The 24,779-nt window shown below is 44.3% G+C and overlaps 1 protein-coding gene across 1 annotated transcript in view; it reads left to right on the forward strand.

Annotated features, from left to right (window-relative positions):
* Window positions 1-24,779, forward strand: part of LOC135554532 (voltage-dependent P/Q-type calcium channel subunit alpha-1A-like) — a 176,832-nt gene that overhangs the window by 92,351 nt on the left and 59,702 nt on the right. The window contains 8 exon segments of the mRNA XM_064986876.1: window positions 726-825; window positions 1,809-1,969; window positions 2,135-2,275; window positions 2,515-2,716; window positions 5,184-5,348; window positions 6,096-6,206; window positions 11,574-11,657; window positions 19,616-19,732. Of these exon segments, the coding sequence (XP_064842948.1) occupies window positions 726-825; window positions 1,809-1,969; window positions 2,135-2,275; window positions 2,515-2,716; window positions 5,184-5,348; window positions 6,096-6,206; window positions 11,574-11,657; window positions 19,616-19,732 (1,081 nt within the window).

A 24,779-nucleotide genomic window follows, 5' to 3' on the forward strand; every position in this document is an offset into this window, starting at 1 on the left:
CCTGCACAATATGTTTGTCTTTGCCAAAGACCAAGACACAATGTCATGCTGTTTGGGCTATGCTATGAAACCAGCTTCGGGAGGGGAATGGTAAAGCTAGTGTCTCTGTGTAGAAAAGTTCCCCATTCCTCGAGCTATCAATGGAGGTTTCAATACAGCATGGGAAGCTATAGGTTTCAAAGCAGCATGAGTAGACTGCACTGTTTCAGTCTTTCAGTGCATGTGTCCGTGGGTTCAGCCACCTTGCTTAGTGTTGGATGATGCATTGCACAGTGCTGGAGTTGTTGAGAGTAGTTTGAATGGAACAATCCATGTTTATATAGCATGTAACAGCATACAGAAAGCTGAAAGTACAGTGCGACTTAACCTTGTAGAAGTAGTCTGTCATAATACAGCATGCTTTGTCAACTAACCCTGTCTGAGTTCCAGTCGGTGAGCGAACTCAGCAGCTACCTTCTAGGAATGCTCTCCTACTACTTCTTCTCTCTTCTATTTGAAACCAAGAGGGGCTACGCCAGCTTCCTCCATGTGCCGCCCCCTCCCTCTCTGACTCTTTGTCCATGTGTGTGTGTGTGTGTGTGTGTGTGTGTGTGTGTGTGTGTGTGTGTGTGTGTGTGTGTGTGTGTGTGTGTGTGTGTGTGTGTGTGTGTGTGTGTGTGTGTGTGTGTGTGTGTGTGTGTGTGTGTGTGTGTGTGTGTGTGCGCGCGCGCATGTGTGTGAAACAGGGGAAGCAGTAAGGGGAAAGACATCAGCACAATCAAGTCTCTGAGGGTTCTGAGAGTGTTGCGACCTCTGAAGACTATCAAGCGTCTTCCAAAGCTGAAGGTACGTTCAACTCTCACCACATTTATTACTGTCTGTTAACAACCACATCCACCATTCTGATAAACATTTCTCCCAGGTAGGACCTTACAGTGTCCAGGCTGTTGGACCTCTTATTTGTCTCATCGTCAACCTCTATTTAAATCTGCCCCAGTCGCGTACAGATGGGCTGTGTGCCTTTGTTTGACTGTGTATCTCTGTGTCTCCAGGCTGTGTCTGACTGTGTTGTTGTGTATCTCCGTGTCTCCAGGCTGTGTGCCTTTGTTTGACTGTGTATCTCTGTGTCTCCAGGCTGTGTCTGACTGTGTTGTTGTGTATCTGTGTGTCTCCAGGTTGTGTCTGACTGTGTTGTTGTGTATCTGTGTGTCTCCAGGCTGTGTCTGACTGTGTTGTTGTGTATCTCTGTGTCTCCAGGCTGTGTGCTTTTGTTTGACTGTGTATCTCAGTGTCTCCAGGCTGTGTCTGACTGTGTTGTTGTGTATCTCTGTGTCTCCAGGCTGTGTTCCTTTGTTTGACTGTGTATCTCAGTGTCTCCAGGCTGTGTCTGACTGTGTTGTTGTGAATCTCTGTGTCTCCAGGCTTTGTTTGACTGTGTGGTTGTGTATCTCTGTGTCTCCAGGCTTTGTTTGACTGTGTTGTTGTGTATCTGTGTGTTTCCAGGCTGTGTCTGACTGTGTTGTTGTGTATCTCTGTGTCTCCAGGCTGTGTGCCTTTGTTTGACTGTGTATCTCAGTGTCTCCAGGCTGTGTTTGACTGTGTTGTGTGTATCTCTGTGTCTCCAGGCTGTGTTTGACTGTGTGGTTGTGTATCTCTGTGTCTCCAGGCTTTGTTTGACTGTGTTGTTGTGTATCTGTGTGTTTCCAGGCTGTGTTTGACTGTGTTCTGTGTATCTCTGTGTCTCCAGGCTGTGTTTGACTGTGTTGTTGTGTATCTCTGTGTCTCCAGGCTGTGTTTGACTGTGTTGTTGTGTATCTCTGTGTTTCCAGGCTGTGTTTGACTGTGTGGTCAACTCCCTGAAGAACGTCCTGAACATCCTCATCGTCTACATGCTCTTCATGTTTATTTTTGCTGTGGTGGCCGTGCAGCTGTTCAAAGGGAGATTCTTCTACTGCACTGACGAGTCCAAAGAGTTTGAACGCGATTGCAGGTCAGGAGACATGATGGACACATGATGTAGACACACACACACACACACACACACACACACACACACACACACACACACACACACACACACACACACACACACACACACACACACACACACACACACACACAGTGTAAGCATGAACAATCTTTTTGTGTGTTCCAGGGGCGAATATCTAGTCTATGAGCGGAATAATGAAGTGAAGGCGCAGAAGCGGGAGTGGAAGAAGTACGATTTCCACTACGACAACGTGCTTTGGGCCCTGCTCACCCTCTTCACCGTGTCTACCGGAGAGGGGTGGCCGCAGTAAGCACAGTACAGACACACACACACACGTGCACGCACACACACACACACAGACTGATAGACACACAGACACATGTTCATGCACACACACAAAAAAACTATTTCTCTCTCTCTCTATCTCTCTCTCGCTCTCTCAAACACACACACACATACACACACCCCCAAACACATAAACACAACCCCCAGCCAAACACAACCGCCCCACCATCCCTATCCCTCTCCTCTCTACCTTCCACCAGGGTGCTGAAACATTCAGTGGATGCGACCTATGAGAATCAGGGCCCGAGCCCGGGGTACCGGATGGAGATGTCCATCTTTTACGTGGTGTACTTCGTGGTCTTCCCCTTCTTCTTCGTCAATATCTTCGTAGCTCTCATCATCATCACTTTCCAGGAGCAAGGAGACAAGATGATGGAGGATTACAGTTTAGAGAAAAACGAGGTGAGAAGAGAGGGACAGGAGTGGAAGGGAGAAGGCAGAGAGTTTGGAGAAGAATTGCATGAAAAAGTGATGGCAAAGATACTGTTTTTAAAAATATATATATATTTAACTAGGCAAGTCAGTTAAGAACACAAATTCTTATTTACAATGACGGCCAACTCCGGCAAAAACCCTAACCCGAGTGACGCTGGGCCAATTGTGCACCGCCCTATTCCCAATCACAGCCGGTTATGATACAGCCTGGAATTGAACCAGAGTCTGTAGTGACTCCTTTGTCACTGGGATGCAGTGTCTTAGACCACTGCGCCACTCGCTAAAATTGTAGCTATTATTTGTAACAACCCCAGGCTTTTAAGAGTGTGACAAAAACATCCAAGGGAGATTTGGACCGCTCAGTTGGGACCGTGACTAGCATGCTGGCCGGAGTTCAACCCCCCCCCCCGTGGTGTAACCTAGTCCCGCAGGTCTCAAATAGTTTAGTCAAATGTTTAAGCTCTAGACGAGAACAAAATCCTGATGAAGGCATTTTCTGAAACACATTGGTTGTAACAATAACATACATTTTCACACACTGGTTGAATCAATGTTGTTTCCACGTCATTTCAATGAAATGATGTTGAACCACCGTGGAATATAGATGTTGAATCAATGGGAAACTTCGGTAACACGTTACTTGATACCAAGCGACATAACACATTATGACACGGTCATAACCTTTTGTAATATGGTCATATATTTAGACCTGTTGTGACATGTATTGTGAGATATATACACCTATATAAGAGTGTCGAAACCCACAAAACCTACCACGCAAAACATCCGATTACACCACAGCCTATGTGTCAACAATATGTTTACAGTATGTTGTATAATTGTTTTTACATTGACCATGTTAAATTATAGTTATAATTGCGCACACGCTGATGTCTGACATGCACCTACCCCAATGCTTTGTTGATGAATGCAGGAGCAGATTGAGCTGAGGAATAAATACATGCAGTGTGGTTGGGAAATGCAAACCAGGTGTGCAAAACAAGACAAAACAAATGGATCAATGAAAAATGGAGCGGCCATGGCTAGAAAGCCGGTGACGTCGACCACCAAACACCGCCCGAACAAGGAGAGGAGCCGACTTCGGCGGAAGTCGTGACATTATCCTGTGGCGGACTGCAATAGCATCGAATAGTCCCCGCAATATGCAACTGTTCAGGGAAGTCAGGAACCAATATATGCAGTCATTCAGGAAAGCAAAAGCTAGCTTTTTCAAACAGAAATTAGCATCCTGTAGCTCTAACTCTAAAACGTTTTGGGACACTGTAAAGTCCATGGAGAACAAGAGCATCTCCTCCCAGCTGCCCACTGCACTGAGGCTAGGTAAAACTGTCATCACCGATAAATCCACAATAATCGAGACCATGATTTCCTCCTGGCTACCCCAACCCCAGCCAAAAGCTTTGCACCCCATGCAGCTACTTGCCCAAGCCACCTCAGCTTCTCCTTCACCCAAATCCAGATAGCAGATGTTCTGAAAGAGCTGCAAAACCTGGGCCCGTACAAATCAGGTGGACTAGACAATCTGGACCCTCTCTTTCTAAAATTATCCGCCGCTATTGTTGCAACCCCTATTACCAGTCTGTTCAACCTCTCTTTCGTATCGTCCGAGATCCCTAAAGATTGGAAAGCTGCCACGGTCATCCCCCTCTTCAAAGGGGATGACACTGTTATAGACCTATATCCATCCTGCCCTGCCTTTCTAAAGTCTTCAAAAGCTAAGTTAATAAACAGATCACTGACAATTTCGAATCCCACCGTACCTTCTCCGCTGTGCAGTCCGGTTTCTGAGCTGGTCACGGGTGCACCTCAGCCACGCTTAAGGTACTAAACAATATCATAACCGCCATCAATAAAAGATTGTACTGTGCAGCCGTCTTCATCGACCTGGCCAAGGCTTTCGACTCTGTCAATAACCGTATTCTTATCGGCAGACTCAACAGCCTTGTTTTCTCAAATGACTGCCTCACCTGGTTCACCAACTACTTATCAGGCAGACAAATCAGAGGGGCTGTTGTATGGACCTCTGGCAGTCTCTATGGGGGTACCGCAGGGTTCAATTCTCGGGCAGACACTTTTCTCTGTATTCATCAACGATATCGCTCTTCCGATATGTAGGTGTCATAACCAGCCATAAAATAATTAAATATATGTCACAACAGGTGACATATATGGGTCATGACAGTGTTATGACCATATTATGACAGGTTATGACAAGTTATGTCAGCTGTTATGACATATGATGACATGGTTCGGACTGTGCCATAACAGTCCTACCAAGAGTTGCTGAATGTCTTCTCATCTTTAGAACAGAAGCCTACACATCCTGTGCAGGATCAGGATAGTAGACCACAGTGAGATATTACAGTGAGATATTAACCCATTGTTGTCTGTCTGTGTATGTGTGTGTTTCCAGAGAGGCTGCATAGACTTCGCCATTAATGCCAAACCGCTGACGCGACACATGCCTAAGAACAAGCAGAGCTTCCAGTACCGCATGTGGGAGTTTGTGGTGTCGCCGCCATTCGAGTATACGATCATGGCTATGATCGCGCTCAATACTATCGTACTGATGATGAAGGTACAACAAGCCTGGACACCCTGATTATATCACTTCATATATACCCTCACTTCACTCATACACATATAACTTAACATGGAAGTCTCTCTCTCTCTCCATCTATCTATATATCTATTTATCTATCTATCTATCTATTTATCTATCTGACTTAACTAATGTTTCTGCCTCTGTGTATGCTAACCTGTGTGAGTGTCTCTATATGTCTTCATACGTGTCTTCCTCTCTGTCTGTGGTTGTCTGTGTCTCTGTGTGTGTATGGATGTGTCTTCCTCTCTGTCTGTGGTTGTCTGTGTCTCTGTGTGTGTTTGGATGTGTCTTCCTCTCTGTCTGTGGTTGTCTGTGTCTCTGTGTGTGTATGGATGTGTCTTCCTCTCTGTCTGTGGTTGTCTGTGTCTCTGTGTGTGTTTGGATGTGTCTTCCTCTCTGTCTGTGGTTGTCTGTGTCTCTGTGTGTGTATGGATGTGTCTTCCTCTCTGTCTGTGGTTGTCTGTGTCTCTGTGTGTGTTTGGATGATATTTGTCATATTCCTTTATGCATTTATTTCTGTCTCTGTATTTGTGTTATTGTGCATTTCTGTGTACTTGTGTATGTCTATGTGCATATATTTGTATATGCATGCATGTGCAACTATGTGTGTGTGTGTGTGTGTGTGTGTGTGTGTGTGTGTGTGTGTGTGTGTGTGTGTGTGTGTGTGTGTGTGTGTGTGTGTGTGTGTGTGTGTGTGTGTGTGTGTGTGTGTGTGTGTAGTATGACGGAGCCTCTCCGGCCTACGAGGCTGTGCTGGCCAACCTGAACATCGTGTTCACCTCGCTGTTCTCCATGGAGTGTGTGCTCAAGATCATCGCCTTTGGAGTGCTGGTAAGTGTGTCACACACGTCTTCCAATGATGATAGGAATTAATTTTAGATGTAACTAACTAACTAACTAACATATAACTAACTAACTAAGCAATCTATCAATCTAACATGCCAACGCTTGCCCTCAAAGTATAGTCCTATAGCGATCTGAGAATGTAACTAATCAGCTAGCTAACTACATGTAACTAACTACATTGAATCTAATGATCTGTCTATCTGTCTCTCTATCTACTATCTACTGGTAGTATGTGTATAAATGTATAGAGATTATTATTGTTTTTCCCAGTTAATAACCTATGTGTACTGTAGCAGTCACCTGGGTATTGAGAGAGACAAATGGCTATAGGGGGAGGGATGGGTGAGAGGAGAGTGAAGGAGAGGAGAGAGGCACAGAGGAGACAGTTTGAGGAAGAGTGGTGGGAAGATATATGGAGAAGAGGGGGAATAATTAGAGGAGAGAGAGAGAGATAAAGAGAGAGAGGGGGAGAGAGAGAGAGAGAGAGAGAGAGAGAGAGAGAGAGAGAGAGAGAGAGAGAGAGAGAGAGAGAGAGAGAATGTTTTTAGATTTAAATAACCTTTATTGAGTCTGGGAACCCTCAACACAATAAACACTCACAAAACCGTGGTTACACATCAATTAAAAACACAACACCAAATCTTCCTCCACACTAACTCTACACAACAGCCTCTGAATACCCTATATATTCATAAACAGATCAATGTTGTTCACCATTTTGTAATAGGCAAACTCAACCCTCAGTCTCGCTGCCAACATCCCCTCCAGCATTCCCACCACACCCGCAGACCCCTGTCCCCAAATACTGTTCTTTTGTGTCTTCCATATTGCTAATGTAGCTGCCCCTGACACAAAATTAAGCAGGAGAATTACACCTCTTCGACTAAACCTGTACCGTGGCCCAAAATATAAACTGTTGGGAAGAGAAAAGCTCTCCCAGAGCAGAGAACCAGCTAGTGATCAGGTCAGTCATCCGGACCAACCTGGGACACTGTAAGAACAGATGTGCCAGAGTTTCAGACTCCAGTGAGTCTAAAAACATAAACACCTGTCGCCGAAAAGACATAACCTGGTTCAAAGCCGGGTGTTTGAAATGACATAACCTGTTTCAAAGCCGGGTGTTTGAAATCACATAACCTGGTTCAAAGCCGGGTGTTTGAAATGACATAACCTGTTTCAAAGCCGGGTGTTTGAAATGACATAACCTGTTTCAAAGCCGGGTGTTTGAAATGACATAACCTGTTTCAAAGCCGGGTGTTTGAAATTACATAACCTGTTTCAATGCCGGGTGTTTGAAATTACATAACCTGTTTCAAAGCCGGGTGTTTGAAATTACATAACCTGTTTCAAAGCCGGGTGTTTGAAATGACATAACCTGGGGGTGTTTGAAATTACATAACCTGTTTCAAAGCCGGGTGTTTGAAACGACATAACCTGTTTCAAAGCCGGGTGTTTGAAATGACATAACCTGTTTCAAAGCCGGGTGTTTGAAACGTCATAACCTGTTTCAACGCCGGGTAAATGACATAACCTGTTTCAAAACCGGGTGTTTGAAACGCGGTTTCAACGTGTTTGCAACCCAATGGGACAATCTTAATTGATCTTGCAAACTTCCCAAACCGCAATAACTCACACTTCAATAGCTCATTGGGAATAAACGACGGTACATTCGAAATCGTTACCCTTGTTGATGGAGAAAAAAGCTGCGTAACTTGAATAAACATAGCTTTAAGAAGTACGCCATGCTCAACCATACGATCAACAAGACACTCTTCTTTAAGAAGTACGCCATGCTCAACCATACGATCAACAAGACACTCTTCTTTAAGAAGTAGGCCATGCTCAACCATACGATCAACAAGAAGAAGTACACCATGCTCAACCATTCAACAAGACGCTCTTTTAAGAAGTACGCCATGCTCAACCATACGATCAACAAGACGCTCTTCTTTAAGAAGTACACCATGCTCAACCATACGATCAACAAGACGCTCTTCTTTAAGAAGTACGCCATGCTCAACCATACGATCAACAAGACGCTCTTCTTTAAGAAGTACGCCATGCTCAACCATACGATCAATAAGACACTCTTCTTTAAGAAGTACGCCATGCTCAACCATACGATCAACAAGACGCTCTTCTTTAAGAAGTACGCCATGCTCAACCATACGATCAACAAGACGCTCTTCTTTAAGAAGTACGCCATGCTCAACCATACGATCAACAAGACGCTCTTCTTTAAGAACCATACGATCAACAAGACGCTCTTCTTGCTAGCCATGCTCAACCATACGATCAACAAGACGCTGCTTACTTTAAGAAGTACGCCATGCTCAACCATACGATCAACAAGACGCTCTTCTTTAAGAAGTACGCCATGCTCAACCATACGATCAACAAGACGCTCTTCTTTAATCAACAAGAAGTACGCCATGCTCAACCATACGATCAACAAGACTTCTTTAAGAAGTACTTCAACCATTTAAGAAGTACGCCATGCTCAACCATACGATCAACAAGACGCTCTTCTTTAAGAAGTACGCCATGCTCAACCATACGATCAACAAGACGCTCTTCTTTAAGAAGTACACCATGCTCAACCATACAATCAACAAGACTCTCTTCTTTAAGAAGTACGCCATGCTCAACCATACGATCAACAAGACGCTCTTCTTTAAGAAGTACACCATGCTCAACCATACGATCAACAAGACGCTATTCTTTAAGAAGTACACCATGCTCAACCATACGATCAACAAGACGCTCTTCTTTAAGAAGTACACCATGCTCAACCATACAATCAACAAGACGCTCTTCTTTAAGAAGTACGCCATGCTCAACCATACGATCAACAAGACGCTCTTCTTTAAGAAGTACGCCATGCTCAACCATACGATCAACAAGACGCTCTTCTTTAAGAAGTACGCCATGCTCAACCATACGATCAACAAGACGCTCTTCTTTAAGAAGTACGCCATGCTCAACCATACGATCAACAAGACACTCTTCTTTAAGAAGTACGCCATGCTCAACCATACGATCAACAAGACGCTCTTCTTTAAGAAGTACGCCATGCTCAACCATACGATCAACAAGACGCTCTTCTTTAAGAAGTACGCCATGCTCAACCATACGATCAACAAGACGCTCTTCTTTAAGAAGTACGCCATGCTCAACCATACGATCAACAAGACGCTCTTCTTTAAGAAGTACGCCATGCTCAACCATACGATCAACAAGACGCTCTTCTTTAAGAAGTACGCCATGCTCAACCATACGATCAACAAGACGCTCTTCTTTAAGAAGTACACCATGCTCAACCATACGATCAACCAGACACTCTTCTTTAAGAAGTACCACCACCGCTTTATTCATCCTTGACGCATAAGCAATATTCTCATAGCCTACCTTCTCTCCTACGGCGACCAGAAACTCCACAGTGACAGTAGCTTCAGTAACACACCTAAAGCCGTGCCGAAGTGACATGGGCAATAATAACCTTAATCATGCATAGAAAAAGGCAAACCACCAAGAAAAGGAAACTCCAGACAACACTCGCACTCGCTCATACAATTCCCAGCATGCACCAAACACTCCCAACATGCAGAGAGAGAGAGACAGAGACTAATAAAAAGGAGAGTCAGGGATTTTAGGGATGGTAAAGATTTAGTGGAACAGGAACAAAGAGACACACACAGGTAAATACACACACAGACATACATGCCTAGTGAAAATGCACAGAGAGTATGTTGTTATATTTAGTTCTGTCCTAATGCACAGAGAGTATGGTGTTTTAATTAGTTTTGTCCTAATGCACAGAGAGTATGGTGTTTTAAATAGTTCTGTCCTAATGCACAGAGAGTATGTTGTTATATTTAGTTATGTCCTAATGCACAGAGAGTATGGTGTTTTAATTAGTTCTGTCCTAATGCACAGAGAGTATGGTGTTTTAATTAGTTCTGTCCTAATGCACAGAGAGTATGTTGTTATATTTAGTTCTGTCCTAATGCACAGAGAGTATTGTGTTTTAATTAGTTCTGTCCTAATGCACAGAGAGTATGGTGTTTTAATTAGTTATGTCCTAATGCACAGAGAGTATGGTGTTTTAATTAGTTATTTCCTAATGCACAGATCGTATGGTGTTTTAATTAGTTCTGTCCTAATGCACAGAGAGTATGGTGTTTTAATTAGTTTTGTCCTAATGCACAGAGAGTATGGTGTTTTAATTAGTTCTGTCCTAATGCACAGAGAGTATGGTGTTTTAATTAGTTCTGTCCTAATGCACAGAGAGTATGGTGTTTTAATTAGTTCTGTCCTAATGCACAGAGAGTATGGTGTTTTAATTAGTTCTTTCCTAATGCACAGATAGTATGGTGTTTTAATTAGTTCTGTCCTAATGCACAGAGAGTATGGTGTTTTAATTAGTTCTGTCCTAATGCACAGAGAGTATGGTGTTAAAATTAGTTCTGTCCTAATGCACAGAGAGTATGGTGTTTTAATTAGTTATGTCTTAATGCACAGAGAGTATGGTGTTTTAATTAGTTCTGTCCTAATGCACAGAGAGTATGGTGTTTTAATTAGTTATGTCCTAATGCACAGAGAGTATGGTGTTTTAATTAGTTCTGTCCTAATGCACAGAGAGTATGCTGTTTTAATTAGTTATGTCCTAATGCACAGAGAGTATGGTGTTTTAATTAGTTCTGTCCTAATGCACAGAGAGTATGGTCTTTTAATTAGTTCTGTCCTAATGCACAGAGAGTATGGTGTTTTAATTAGTTTTGTCCTAATGCACAGAGAGTATGGTGTTTTAATTAGTTTTGTCCTAATGCACAGAGAGTATGGTGTTTTAATTAGTTCTGTCCTAATGCACAGAGAGTATGGTGTTTTAATTAGTTCTGTCCTAATGCACAGAGAGTATGGTGTTTTAATTAGTTCTGTCTAATGCACAGTTAGGCTGCAGGCTTATACATGGCACCCAACAAAGGGATTCTACTGCAGCAGCAGTCACAATACAGTATGTACCACAATCCTGTGATCCCTTCTCTTTTTCAACCAACCAACCAGCCAACCAGCCAGCCAGCCAGCCAACCAACCAACCAACCAACCAACCAGCCAACCAACCAACCAACAAGCCAACCAACTAACTCTCTTTCTCTCAGACTCTAGTCATACATGCTGCTGGAATGACTTCAATATGGCATAACTGGCGTTCATTTTATCTCGTCTAATCTATGGCCTGTTGCCGTCTGACACTGACTTTTTTTGTCCTTTCTCTCCTCAATCTCTTTCCTTTCTTCCTACTCTTTCTTTGTTTCCCTCCCTTCCCCCTCCCTCTTTCTCTTCTGCCCACAGAATTACTTCAAAGATGCCTGGAACATTTTTGACTGTGTGACAGTCCTGGGCAGCATTACAGATATTTTAGTGACTGAGCTCGGGGTAAGTGAGGAGGCAGGGGGAATTAACAGTGGGAAAGGGAAATGGTGTGTCAGCAAGTTCAGTGGTATGAGTGGGAGAGTGAGAGAGGCAGAGAGAGAGAGAGAGTGAGTAAGGGGGAGAGGTAAAGAGAGTGAGACAAGTAGAGAGGGAGAGAGAGAGAGAGAGAGAGAGAGGTAAAGAGAGTGATGCAGGTAGAGAGAGAGGGGGGTGGACAGGTAGAAAGAGAGAGAGGGGGGGCAGATAGAAAGAGAGCAGGGGCAGAGACTGTAGTGTACAGGATCTTGCATTGCTCAGTGAAGCATGAACATATTTTGAAAGCCTTACATAATTGTCCCAGTTGATGGAGAGCAGAGCACAGAGACCTGGATCATGGTAGCCCAGCCACCACTGACAATACTCAGGAGACTAACACACACACACACACACACACACGCACGCACGCACGCACGCACGCACGCACGCACGCACGCACGCACGCACGCACGCACGCACTAACACACACACACACACACACACACACACACACACACACACACACACACACACACACACACACACACACACACACACACACACACACACACACACACACACACACACACATGCACGTACACACACAGGCTACTCTACTGATCTGCTAGGTAACCTGACAGCCAATCAAATAACCAGCCTCAAAACAATCTGGCCAATCAGACTGTTCCTCTAGCCAGGCAACCACTTAGCAACCAGTTGGATAGTGAAAAATGTTAGCCAATGAGGTAGGCACACTAGTTATTCAGGTATTCAGGCAGGTAATGTGGTGTGTGTGCGTACACTCGTGCATGCATGTGAGTGTGTGTGTGTTGTAATGCCTTTATAAACCATATTATGAAATATGAATATTGTTTTTGAATGTTGTGTGTCTCTGAGACAGTCCTGACAGCTATACCTTTGTTTCCATTAAAAACCCCTAAACTCTATCAACCCAGGTCCTGGAGAGCTATATGTGTTTATAACCAGCCCAGCACCAACAGATCTGATTAAACCTTTAACTCCTCACCGGGATATTGATTGGTTGAATCAGGTGTGTTACTGCTGGGCTGGAACAAAAGCTTGAACATCATGTAGCTCTGCATGACAAAGGTTGGTGACCACAGGCATAATCATAGAAATCAAATAAGATTTTATTTCAATGGGTATAGTATTTTGACATGATGTTATATCATGTATATTATGATTACATAATATCTTAGTAGTGGCAAGAGTTTTTCCTGACTACATGACTTGAACTAGACCCTCGTTTTTCCTGTCAGTTCTTAAGGTGAGGAAAAACTCCTGTCCCCAACTATGCTCTATAAGCCGTCCTACCAGGTGGTACTGGCAGTGGATGTTAATGGCAAACAATCAGGTGGAATTGGTTCCTCTTCTCTAAACTGACCTCAGACCAGTCCGAGACACCATTTGATTGAGAGGGACCTTTGAACATGAAAAAGCAAGCCCTGTTCTTGGATCAGTCCAGTGGTAGTCCATCAAAGCAGCCTTTAATTTGGGTCAGCTCAAATTAAAGCTGTAGTTGCCATTGCGCTGATTCAAACACATTGTCAAGTCTGATTTAGACTTGACAATCATGTTCATTTTCCTCGCAGTCCAATGGAAGCTTGTTAGTGTGTGGATGTTAAAAGTAATCTCATGTTAAAAGTAATCTCATGTTAGGAGTAATTTCATGTTAAAAGTAATCTCATGTTAGGAGTAATCTCATAATATATTTTTTGAACTTCATCTGTTTCCTAGTCGTTGATATCCCTGCTGTTGTATGTATGGAGGCAGTGTTATGACTGAACTGTTGTATGTATGGAGGCAGTGTTATGACTGAACTGTTGTATGTATGGAGGCAGTGTTATGACTGAACTGTTGTATGTATGGAGGCAGTGTTATGACTGAACTGTTGTATGTATGGAGGCAGTGTTATGACTGAACTGTTGTATGTATGGAGGCAGTGTTATGACTGAACTGTTGTATGTATGGAGGCAGTGTTATGACTGAACTGAACTCAGTAATAATGAGTGTACATAATGAAAATTCATTTCCTGTTTTATCTTTTTTCACATGCTTTCTTTAACTCTACGCTACTTAATGGCAACTACTTCGTCCCTCTTCCTTCTGACGAATTCATCCAATCAAAATGCACTATGTGTCCATCCATGAAACCTGGCCTGGCCAATCGCACTCTTTGTTAAATCAACCTCCAAAAATGCCGCTATAAACCATGTCATCTGCAACATCCACATGTAGATGGTTTGTACTTTTTTGGAGATACTTTAATTACTGCATCCATTTCCTGGTGTGGCTGTGGTGATGCATGTTGCTCGACTCCTCACCCTGGCAGTGACTCCTGACCTTTGATCTCTGACCCAGGTTTGACAAGATGACTCAACTGACCTCCTGCTCCCAGTCACCGGACAGAGACATTCGACCAATCCCAAATGGACTACCCCTTGTATAGATCTAAAAGGATCAGATAGGATTTAGCTAATATTCCACCTAGCCTATGTGGATGGGTTCGTTGTCAGATTACTGATACCAATCCAATGCTTTCAGATCTATACGTGATAGACCTAGAGGGGCTTGAGGTCAATTTGGAATTGGCCAGTAGTCATTGTCCTAATACCCTTCAGGTTCTGATTTAATACTATTCAAATGCATCCTTCCTTCCTCCCTTCCTTGAAGTGATCACAGCTCTGATCTGACTGATCTGATCCAAAATAAATGAGGCTTCTGGCAGCTCTGTTATGGTGTGGGGTGCCTTTTCCTGGAATGGTTCACTCATCCCTTTAGAAGGCAACGTAAACTGCAATAAATACACAGCCTTTCTGAATGATCCCCTTCAACCTTTCTGTCTTGATGGGAGTGACCTCTTCCAGGATGACAATACCCCCATCCACAGGGCACGAGTGGTCACTGAATGATTTGTTTAGCATGAAAATCGAGCGACGCCTGAGACAGGAGTAATGGAATTGTCTCATGGAAGAATGGCATTAAATCCCTCCAATAGAGTTCCAGACACATTGAAGCTGTTCTGGCAGCTCGTGGTGGCCCAACACCCTACTACAACGCTTTACGTTGGTGTTTCCTCTATTTTGGCAGTTACCTTTATGTAGCTATGTGGTGGAACTCCTGCTCTCGCTAATCTGATCATGTTCAATCAGTGATTATTTCAAGGAGGGAAGGAAGAACAAATGTGTTGTAAAAGTATTCTATCAGATCTGTGGTAATGTAGGAAAGGAACGGAAGCTGGTCAAGTCTATTAGGACACAGCCTGGACAACACCCTCACAATCACTAGACATGCACCACTGCTTACATTCCTTAAAAACAGTCACACACACACACACACACACACACACACACACACACACACACACACACACACACACACACACATGCTAGTGTCTGTGAGAGCCAGGGGAGCAAGGTGTGACAGGAGTACACAGAGTGACTGGGTCTAAAGCTTCACCCATGGCGGACCGGGCTACTGTGCATGCTGCCCGACTGCATGTCTCTGGCAGGGATGGCACACACGTATACTACTCATAGACACATAAGTTAAACACACCCAGACATACATGGACACTGACCTACACACACATAGACACACACACAACAGTACATAGCCTAATAAATACACGCACATAGGCTTGTGTTGCAATGCCATAGTGAACATGCTCTTGATGGGAGCTGAAGGTGCCTACTGCCAAGCCCTCTCTAACCCAGAACCCTTCGCTTGGTAGAGGGTTGAAGGACCATGCACATCATAGGACCGTGAGCATCACAAACATAGTTTTACAGTAATCAAATAGGACAGTGAGCATCACACACATAGTTTACAGTGATCAAATAGGACAGTGAGCATCACACACATAGTTTACAGTAATCAAATAGGACAGTGAGCATCACACACATAGTTTACAGTGATCAAATAGGACAGTGAGCATCACACACATAGTTTACAGTAATCAAATAGGACAGTGAGCATCACACACATAGTTTACAGTGATCAAATAGGACAGTGAGCATCACACACATAGTTTACAGTAATCAAATAGGACAGTGAACATCACACACATAGTTTACAGTGATCAAATAGGACAGTGAGCATCACACAATAGTTTACAGTAATCAAATAGGACAGTGAGCATCACACACATAGTTTACAGTAATCAAATAGGACAGTGAACATCACACACATAGTTTACAGTGATCAAATAGGACAGTGAGCATCACACACATAGTTTACAGTAATCAAATAGGACAGTGAACATCACACACATAGTTTACAGTAATCAAATAGGACAGTGAGCATCACACACATAGTTTACAGTAATCAAATAGGACAGTGAACATCACACACATAGTTTACAGTAATCAAATAGGACAGTGAACATCACACACATAGTTTACAGTGATCAAATAGGACAGTGAGCATCACACACATAGTTTACAGTAATCAAATAGGACAGTGAGCATCACACACATAGTTTACAGTAATCAAATAGGACTGTGAGCATCACACACATAGTTTACAGTGATCAAGTACAGTTTTATTTCTGTAGTGGTTTTTACAAATGCTTTCACCATTATGTGTGTAATAATTTGAGCAAGACGAAGTCGTATGATTCGCCCTATGAATATGGAGTTATATATTATATTTCTAAATATCATCAATATACAGTATTTGCAGTTTGTCCTTCAACTCAGAACCCCACTCCCCCTTCCCTTTCTCTGCCTGTGACGCAAGAAAGGTTGGGTTCAATTCCATGTAAATTCTGTTATTTCAGGAGGTGACTTGAAATTCAGGAGTCCTCTTAAAGCAACAGTGGACAATTTTCAATTTTATTAATTAAATGTTATCTAATTTTATCCTCTGAATTGAGTGAACTGAACTGAAATGGAATCGAACCTGACTTTATAGTGTCACAGGACTAAAACAAGCCAATCCCTTGTGGAGGAGAGGACTTGCTGTGATCTAGCTAGTTCCATATTGTGCGGATGGTGCATTTGCCTTGAGGATCAGTGCATTTGGTTGTATTTACAAGAAAAACGGTTCCCTGCACCCACTACTACTACTACTACTACTACTACTAACTACTACTACTACTACTAACTACTACTGCTGCTACTATTACTACTACTATTACTATTTACTACTACTACTACTGCTAGTACTGCTACTACTACTACTACTGCTAGTACTGCTACTACTACTACTACTGCTAGTACTTCTACTACTACTATTACTCATACTACTGCTACTACTACTACTACTCAAATCAAATTTAATTGATCACATGCGGCAGGTAGCCTCAAGTGGGGAGCGGCAGGTAGCCTAGTGGTTAGAGCGTTGGGCCAATTACCGAAAGGTTGCAGTTAACCCACGGTTCCCGGGTAGGCCGTCATTGTAAATAAGAATTTGTTCTTAACTGACTTGCCTAGTTAAATAAAGGTTAAATAAATACAATTAAAATTAAAAACATGCGCTGAATACCGTGAAATGCTTACTTACAAGCCCTTAACCAACAATGCAGTCCAAATAGAGTTAAGAAAATATTTACTAAAATTACATAACAATAACGAGGCTGTACCAAGTCAATGTGCGGGGTTACAGGTTAGTCGAGGTAATTGTGAATGTTGCCCTGTTTAAAGGTCTTACTCATATCAGCTACGGAGAGCAGGGTCCCACAGTCGTCTGGAACAGCTGGTGCTCTCAGTCATGCTTCAGTGTTGCTTAACTCGAAGCGAGCATAAAAGGAATTTAGCTCGTCTGGTAGGCTCGCGTAACTGGGCAGCTCACGGCTGAGTTTCCCTTTGTTGTCTGTAATATTTTTCAAGCCCTGTCATGTCCGATGAGCGTCGGAGCCGGTGTAGTAGGATTCAATTTTGGTCATGTATTGACACTTTGCCTGTTTGATGGTTCGTCTGAGGGCATCACGGGATTTCTTATAAGCGTCTGGATAAGTGTCCCGCTCTAGCCTTTAGCTCAGTGCGGATGTTGCCTATAATCCTTGGCTTCTGGTTGGGAAATATGTGGGAATGTATGGTCACTGTGGGAATGTCGTCGTCGATGCACTTATTGATGAAGCTGGAGACTAAGGTGGTATACTCCTCAATGACATTGGATGAATCCCGGAACATATTCCAGTCTGTGCTAGCAAAACAGTCCTGTAGCGTATCATCCGCGTCGTCTGACCTCTTCCGTAATGAGCAAGTGACTGGTACTTCCTGCTTTTTTTTTGCTTGTAAGCGGGAATCAGGTGGATTGAATTGTGGTCAGATTTGCCAAATGGAGGGCGAGGGAGAGCTTTGTATGCATCTCTGTGTGTGGAGTAAAAGTGGTCTAGAGTTTTTTTTCCCCTCTGGTTGTACTTTTAACATGCTGGTATAAATGAGGTAAAACAGATTTAAATTTGCCTGCAATTAAAGTCCCCGGCCAGTAGGAGCGCCGCTTCTGGATGAGCATTTTCTTGTTTGCTTATGGCCTTATACAGCTCGTTGAGTGCGGTCTTAGTGCCAGCATCGGTTTGTGATGGTAAATAGACGGCTACGAATAATATAGATGAGAACTCTCTTGGTAGATAGTGTGGTCTACAGCTTATCATGGGGTATTCTATCCCAGGCGAGCAATACCTCGAGACTTCTTTAATATTAGACATTGCGCACTAGCAGTTATTGACAAATAGACACACACCTCTGCCCCTCATCTTACCAGTTGTAGCTGCTCTGTCCTGCCGATGCACAGAGAAGCCATCCAGCTCTATATTATACGTTTTGTCATTCAGCCATGCCTTGGTGAAACATAAGATATTACATTTTTAATGTGCCGTTGGTAGGATAGTCTTAATCGTAGATTGTCCCGTTTGTTTTGCAATGATTGCATGCTGGCCAATAATATGGAGGGTAGCGGTGGTTTACCTACTCTTCGGCAAATTCTTAAAAGGCACCCTGCCCTCCTCCCCCTTTTTCTCCATCTTTTCTTCACACTGATTATGGGGATTTGGGCCTTGTCTTGACAAAGCAGGAAAAAATCTTTCTCCAGTTCGAGGTGAGTAATCGCTGTTCTGTCCAGAAGCTCTTTTCGGTCATAAGAGATGGTAGCAGCAAATTATGTACAAAATTAGTTACAAACAATGCGAAAAAACAAACAAAATAGCAGTTGGTTAGGAGCCATCCCCTCCTGCGCCATTATATCTGAGCATTGTGGGGACCTACTACTACTACTACGACTACAAACTACTACTATTACTACTACCACTACTACCAGCTACTACTACAAACTACTTTGACTACTACTACCACTACTACCAACTACTACTACTACTATTAGTACAAACTACTACTACTACCAGTACTACCAACTATTACTACTACTTCAAGCTACTACTACTACTACCACTACGACCAACTACTACTGCTACTACAAACTAGTACTACTACTACTTTCTACCTACTGCTACTACTTACTGCCCAATTGGGTGACAATGGTTAGGTTTTGAACATATGATTTTCCTTTCCTCTGTATTGATTCCCTTCTTCTAACTCCTTGGATATGCCCGAGCCTGTTACAAGCCTTGAATTCTTTTGGTTTGGTTTGCATTTGATTCCAGTTCTGTTTGGTTGCTTTTCTGTTGATTTTGAATCCTCCTCAGTTTGTTTTTGAACTTTTCCCCTGCTTTTATGGTTTGGTTTGTTTTAGGACAGGAAATAGTTATCTAACATTGCATGGCAAGTGATAAGCTTCTCCTCTCTACCTCCTTTTCTCCACACTTTTCTCCCTCTATTTGTCCCTGCCTCTATCTTTCCATCCCTCTCTTCCCCCTTTTTCCATCTCTCCTTCCTTCTTTCCCCTCACCCCTCCCACGTCTCTCTTTCTATCTCTATTTCTCTCTCTCACACACTCTTGTGTCTGGTCATACTGTGGGGTTGTAGAATAACTTCATCAACTTGAGTTTCCTGAGACTGTTCAGGGCTGCCAGGCTCATCAAACTGCTCCGGCAGGGAGAGACCATCCGCATCCTGCTCTGGACCTTTGTTCAATCCTTCAAGGTAATGCCACACACACACACACGCACACACACACACAGAGATATGGGGACCTATGAGAATACACCCACACAGACCCTAGTAGTAGCATTGTGGAGACCTATGACAGAATACACACACAAAACCAGAGGTCACAAGACATGAATTCGAGTCAGGTTTAAGTCACAGATTTGATGACTTGAGAGTCAACTTCATAGAAAATAAAACAACTTGAGACTTGACTTCGACTTGGAGCCTCAAGACTTGGGACTCGACTTAGACTTGAGACTGATGACTTATCTGGCCAGGTTTTGTAACGTTTGGTCACTTGTTTTCTGTCACTCATTCAGTATCACACTTGCAGACAACAACAAAAAAGATTTGCTAGTGAAATGCACACTCGTCCCTCTGATTGGACCAGCAAACCGTCAATCAACACAGGTTGTGTGAGCTATAGTAGCACACTGAGAAGGTTTTGGGGGGTCGTGAGTGTGAAACTGACCAGAAAGAAATAACTTAATTTTCTCTGGTTTGCCTGGCAAAAACAGAGTAGTCTACCTACATTGATCCATCTGCTACAGGTTCATCTTTGAAGAATGAAGGAGGGCCGCACACCCTAGAAGCTCAGATGCTAAAATTATTTTTTTTTTTTTTTTTTATGTCCAACGTTTCAACAGACAAGCTGTCTTCATCAGGGTACAGGCTCATCTTTGCCAGAACAATAGGCAGATAATTTAATTGATAATTTTCATATTTCAGATAGGCCAACTTTTGGTGGATTATACAGTTGAAGTCGGAAGTTTACATACACCTTATCCAAATACATTTCAACTTAGTTTTTCACAATTCCTATTTAATCCTAGTAAAAATTCCCCGTCTTAGGTCAGTTAGGATCACCACTTTATTTTAAGAATGTGAAATGTCAGAGAGAATGATTTATTTCAGTTTTTATTTCTTTCATCACATTCCCAGTCGGTTTACATACACTCAATTGGTATTTGGTACCTTGATTTTGTTGTCCTTAAGCCATTTTGCCACAACTTTGGAAGTATGCTTGAGGTCATTGTAATTTGGAAGACCCATTTGCAACCAAGCTATAACTTCCTGACTGATGTCTTGGGATGTTGCTGCAATATATACACATAATTTTCCTACCGCATGATGCCATCTATTTTTCCTCCAAACATAATGATGGTCATTATGGCCAAACAGTTCTATTTTTGTTTCATCAGACCAGAGGACATTTCTCCAAAAAGTACTATCTTTGTCCCCTTGTGCAGTTGCAAACAGTAGTTTGGTGTTTTTTATGGCGGTTTTAGAGCAGTGACTTCTTCCTTGCTGGGTTATGTCGATATAGGACTCGTTTTACTGTGGATAGAGATACTTTTGTACCTGTTTCCTCCATCATCCTCACAAGGTCCTTTGCTGGTGTTCTGGGATTGATTTGCACTTTTTGCACCAAAGTAGGTTAATCTGCCCAGCAGCTAGCTAACGTCTACCGTCTACCAGCACTGTAGAAACTATTACATTCAACTGAACGACTCGATTAGTGTAGTGTTAGCTAGCTACATAGTTGTCTTTGCTGTCTTCGTATCCAAGATAATTGTGTAGTTTAGAGTGTGTAGACTTAGAGTGATTATCTTAATTTACCGAGGTTAGCTAGCCAGCTATTTGTCGTCCTTAACGTAGGAGATACTGCTAGCTAGCTAGCCAACAGCTAGCCAACGTCTACCGAATAGAACTTCAACAACCCGGTCAACATTCCGCTTCGCTCCACAGGTAGTATCACATTTTCATTTCACTTCATTACAGTACAACGGTTTGATTTGTTTGATCGTAGCTAGCTAGCTACATAGCCGTCTTTGTATCTAAGACAATTGTGTAGTCTAGAGCGATTTTCTAGGTTAGCTAGCCAGCTATTGTCGTTCTTTTAACGTAACGTAACGTAATCAACACTGCTAGCTAGCCAGCTAGCCCCCGAATAGCAGCACTGTAGAAACTATTACACTCGACGGAACGACTTGATTAGTGTAGTGTCAACAACGCAGCCACTGCCAGCTAGCCTACAAAGTCAACAACGCAGCCACTGCCAGCTAGCCTACTCCAGCAGTACTGTATCATTTCAATCATTTTAGTCAATAAGATTCTTGCTACGTAAGCTTAACTTTCTGAACATTCGAGACGTGTAGTCCACTTGTCATTCCAATCTCCTTTGCATTAGCGTAGCCTCTTCTGTAGCCTGTCAACTATGTGTCTATCTATCCCTGTTCTCTCCTCTCTGCACAGACCATACAAACGCTCCACACCGCGTGGCCGCGGCCACCCTAATCTGGTGGTCCCAGCGCGCACGACCCACGTGGAGTTCCAGGTCTCCGGTAGCCTCTGGAACTGCCAATCTGCGGCCAACAAGGCAGAGTTCATCTCAGCCTATGCCTCCCTCCAGTCCCTCGACTTCTTGGCACTGACGGAAACATGGATCACCACAGATAACACTGCTACTCCTACTGCTCTCTCTTCATCCGCCCACGTGTTCTCGCACACCCGAGAGCTTCTGGTCAGCGGGGTGGTGGCACCGGGATCCTCATCTCTCCCAAGTGGTCATTCTCTCTTCTCCCCTTACCCATCTGTCTATCGCCTCCTTTGAATTCCATGCTGTCACAGTTACCAGCCCTTTCAAGCTTAACATCCTTATCATTTATCGCCTCCAGGTTCCTCGGAGAGTTCATCAATGAGCTTGATGCCTTGATAAGCTCCTTTCCTGAGGACGGCTCACCTCTCACAGTCCTGGGCGACTTTAACCTCCCCACGTCTACCTTTGACTCATTCCTCTCTGCCTCCTTCTTTCCACTCCTCTCCTCTTGACCTCACCCTCTCACCTTCCCCCTACTCACAAGGCAGGCAATACGCTCGACCTCATCTTTACTAGATGCTGTTCTTCCACTAACCTCATTGCAACTCCCCTCCAAGTCTCCGACCACTACCTTGTATCCTTTTCCTCTCGCTCTCATCCAACACTTCCCACACTGCCCCTACTCGGATGGTATCGCGCTCCCAACCTTCGCTCTCTCTCCCCCGCTACTCTCTCCTCTTCCATCCTATCATCTCTTCCCTCTGCTCAAACCTTCTCCAACCTATCTCCTGATTCTGCCTCCTCAACCCTCCTCTCTTCCCTTTCTGCATCCTTTGACTCTCTATGTCCCCTATCCTCCAGGCCGGCTCGGTCCTCCCTCCCGCTCCGTAGCTCGACGACTCATTGCGAGCTCACAGAACAGGGCTCCGGGCAGCCGAGCGGAAATGGAGGAAAACTCGCCTCCTGCGGACCTGGCATCCTTTCACTCCCTCCTCTCTACATTTTCCTCCTCTGTCTCTGCTGCTAAAGCCACTTTCTACCACTCTAAATTCCAAGCATCTGCCTCTAACCCTAGGAAGCTCTTTGCCACCTTCTCCTCCCTCCTGAATCCTCCTCCCCCTCCCCCCTCCTCCCTCTCTGCAGATGACTTCGTCAACCATTTTGAAAAGAAGGTCGACGACATCCGATCCTCGTTTGCTAAGTCAAACGACACCGCTGGTTCTGCTCACACTGCCCTACCCTGTGCTCTGACCTCTTTCTCCCCTCTCTCTCCAGATGAAATCTCGCTTCTTGTGACGGGCGGCCGCCCAACAACCTGCCCGCTTGACCCTATCCCCTCCTCTCTTCTCCAGACCATTTCCGGAGACCTTCTCCTTACCTCACCTCGCTCATCAACTCATCCCTGACCGCTGGCTACGTCCCTTCCGTCTTCAAGAGAGCGAGAGTTGCACCCCTTCTGAAAAAACCTACACTCGATCCCTCCGATGTCAACAACTACAGACCAGTATCCCTTCTTTCTTTTCTCTCCAAAACTCTTGAACGTGCCGTCCTTGGCCAGCTCTCCCGCTATCTCTCTCAGAATGACCTTCTTGATCCAAATCAGTCAGGTTTCAAGACTAGTCATTCAACTGAGACTGCTCTTCTCTGTATCACGGAGGCGCTCCGCACTGCTAAAGCTAACTCTCTCTCCTCTGCTCTCATCCTTCTAGACCTATCGGCTGCCTTTCGATACTGTGAACCATCAGATCCTCCTCTCCACCCTCTCCGAGTTGGGCATCTCCGGCGCGGCCCACGCTTGGATTGCGTCCTACCTGACAGGTCGCTCCTACCAGGTGGCGTGGCGAGAATCTGTCTCCTCGCCACGCGCTCTCACCACTGGTGTCCCCCAGGGCTCTGTTCTAGGCCCTCTCCTATTCTCGCTATACACCAAGTCACTTGGCTCTGTCATAACCTCACATGGTCTTTCCTATCATTGCTATGCAGACGACACACAATTAATCTTCTCCTTTCCCCTTCTGATGGCCAGGTGGCGAATCGCATCTCTGCATGTCTGGCAGACATATCAGTGTGGATGACGGATCACCACCTCAAGCTGAACCTCGGCAAGACGGAGCTGCTCTTCCTCCCGGGGAAGGACTGCCCGTTCCATGATCTCGCCATCACGGTTGACAACTCCATTGTGTCCTCCTCCCAGAGCGCTAAGAACCTTGGCGTGATCCTGGACAACACCCTGTCGTTCTCAACTAACATCAAGGCGGTGGCCCGTTCCTGTAGGTTCATGCTCTACAACATCCGCAGAATACGACCCTGCCTCACACAGGAAGCGGCGCAGGTCCTAATCCAGGCACATGTCATCTCCCGTCTGGATTACTGCAACTCGCTGTTGGCTGGGCTCCCTGCCTGTGCCATTAAACCCCTACAACTCATCCAGAACGCCGCAGCCCGTCTGGTGTTCAACCTTCCCAAGTTCTCTCACGTCACCCCGCTCCTCCGCTCTATCCACTGGCTTCCAGTTGAAGTTCGCATCCGCTACAAGACCATGGTGCTTGCCTACGGAGCTGTGAGGGGAACGGCACCGCAGTACCTCCAGGCTCTGATCAGGCCCTACACCCAAACAAGGGCACTGCGTTCATCCACCTCTGGCTTGCTCGCCTCCCTACCACTGAGGAAGTACAGTTCCCGCTCAGCCCAGTCAAAACTGTTCGCTGCTCTGGCCCCCCA

Source organism: Oncorhynchus masou, chromosome 14 (genome assembly GCF_036934945.1).
Source record: "Oncorhynchus masou masou isolate Uvic2021 chromosome 14, UVic_Omas_1.1, whole genome shotgun sequence".
In the NCBI taxonomy this organism is placed as follows: domain Eukaryota; kingdom Metazoa; phylum Chordata; class Actinopteri; order Salmoniformes; family Salmonidae; genus Oncorhynchus; species Oncorhynchus masou.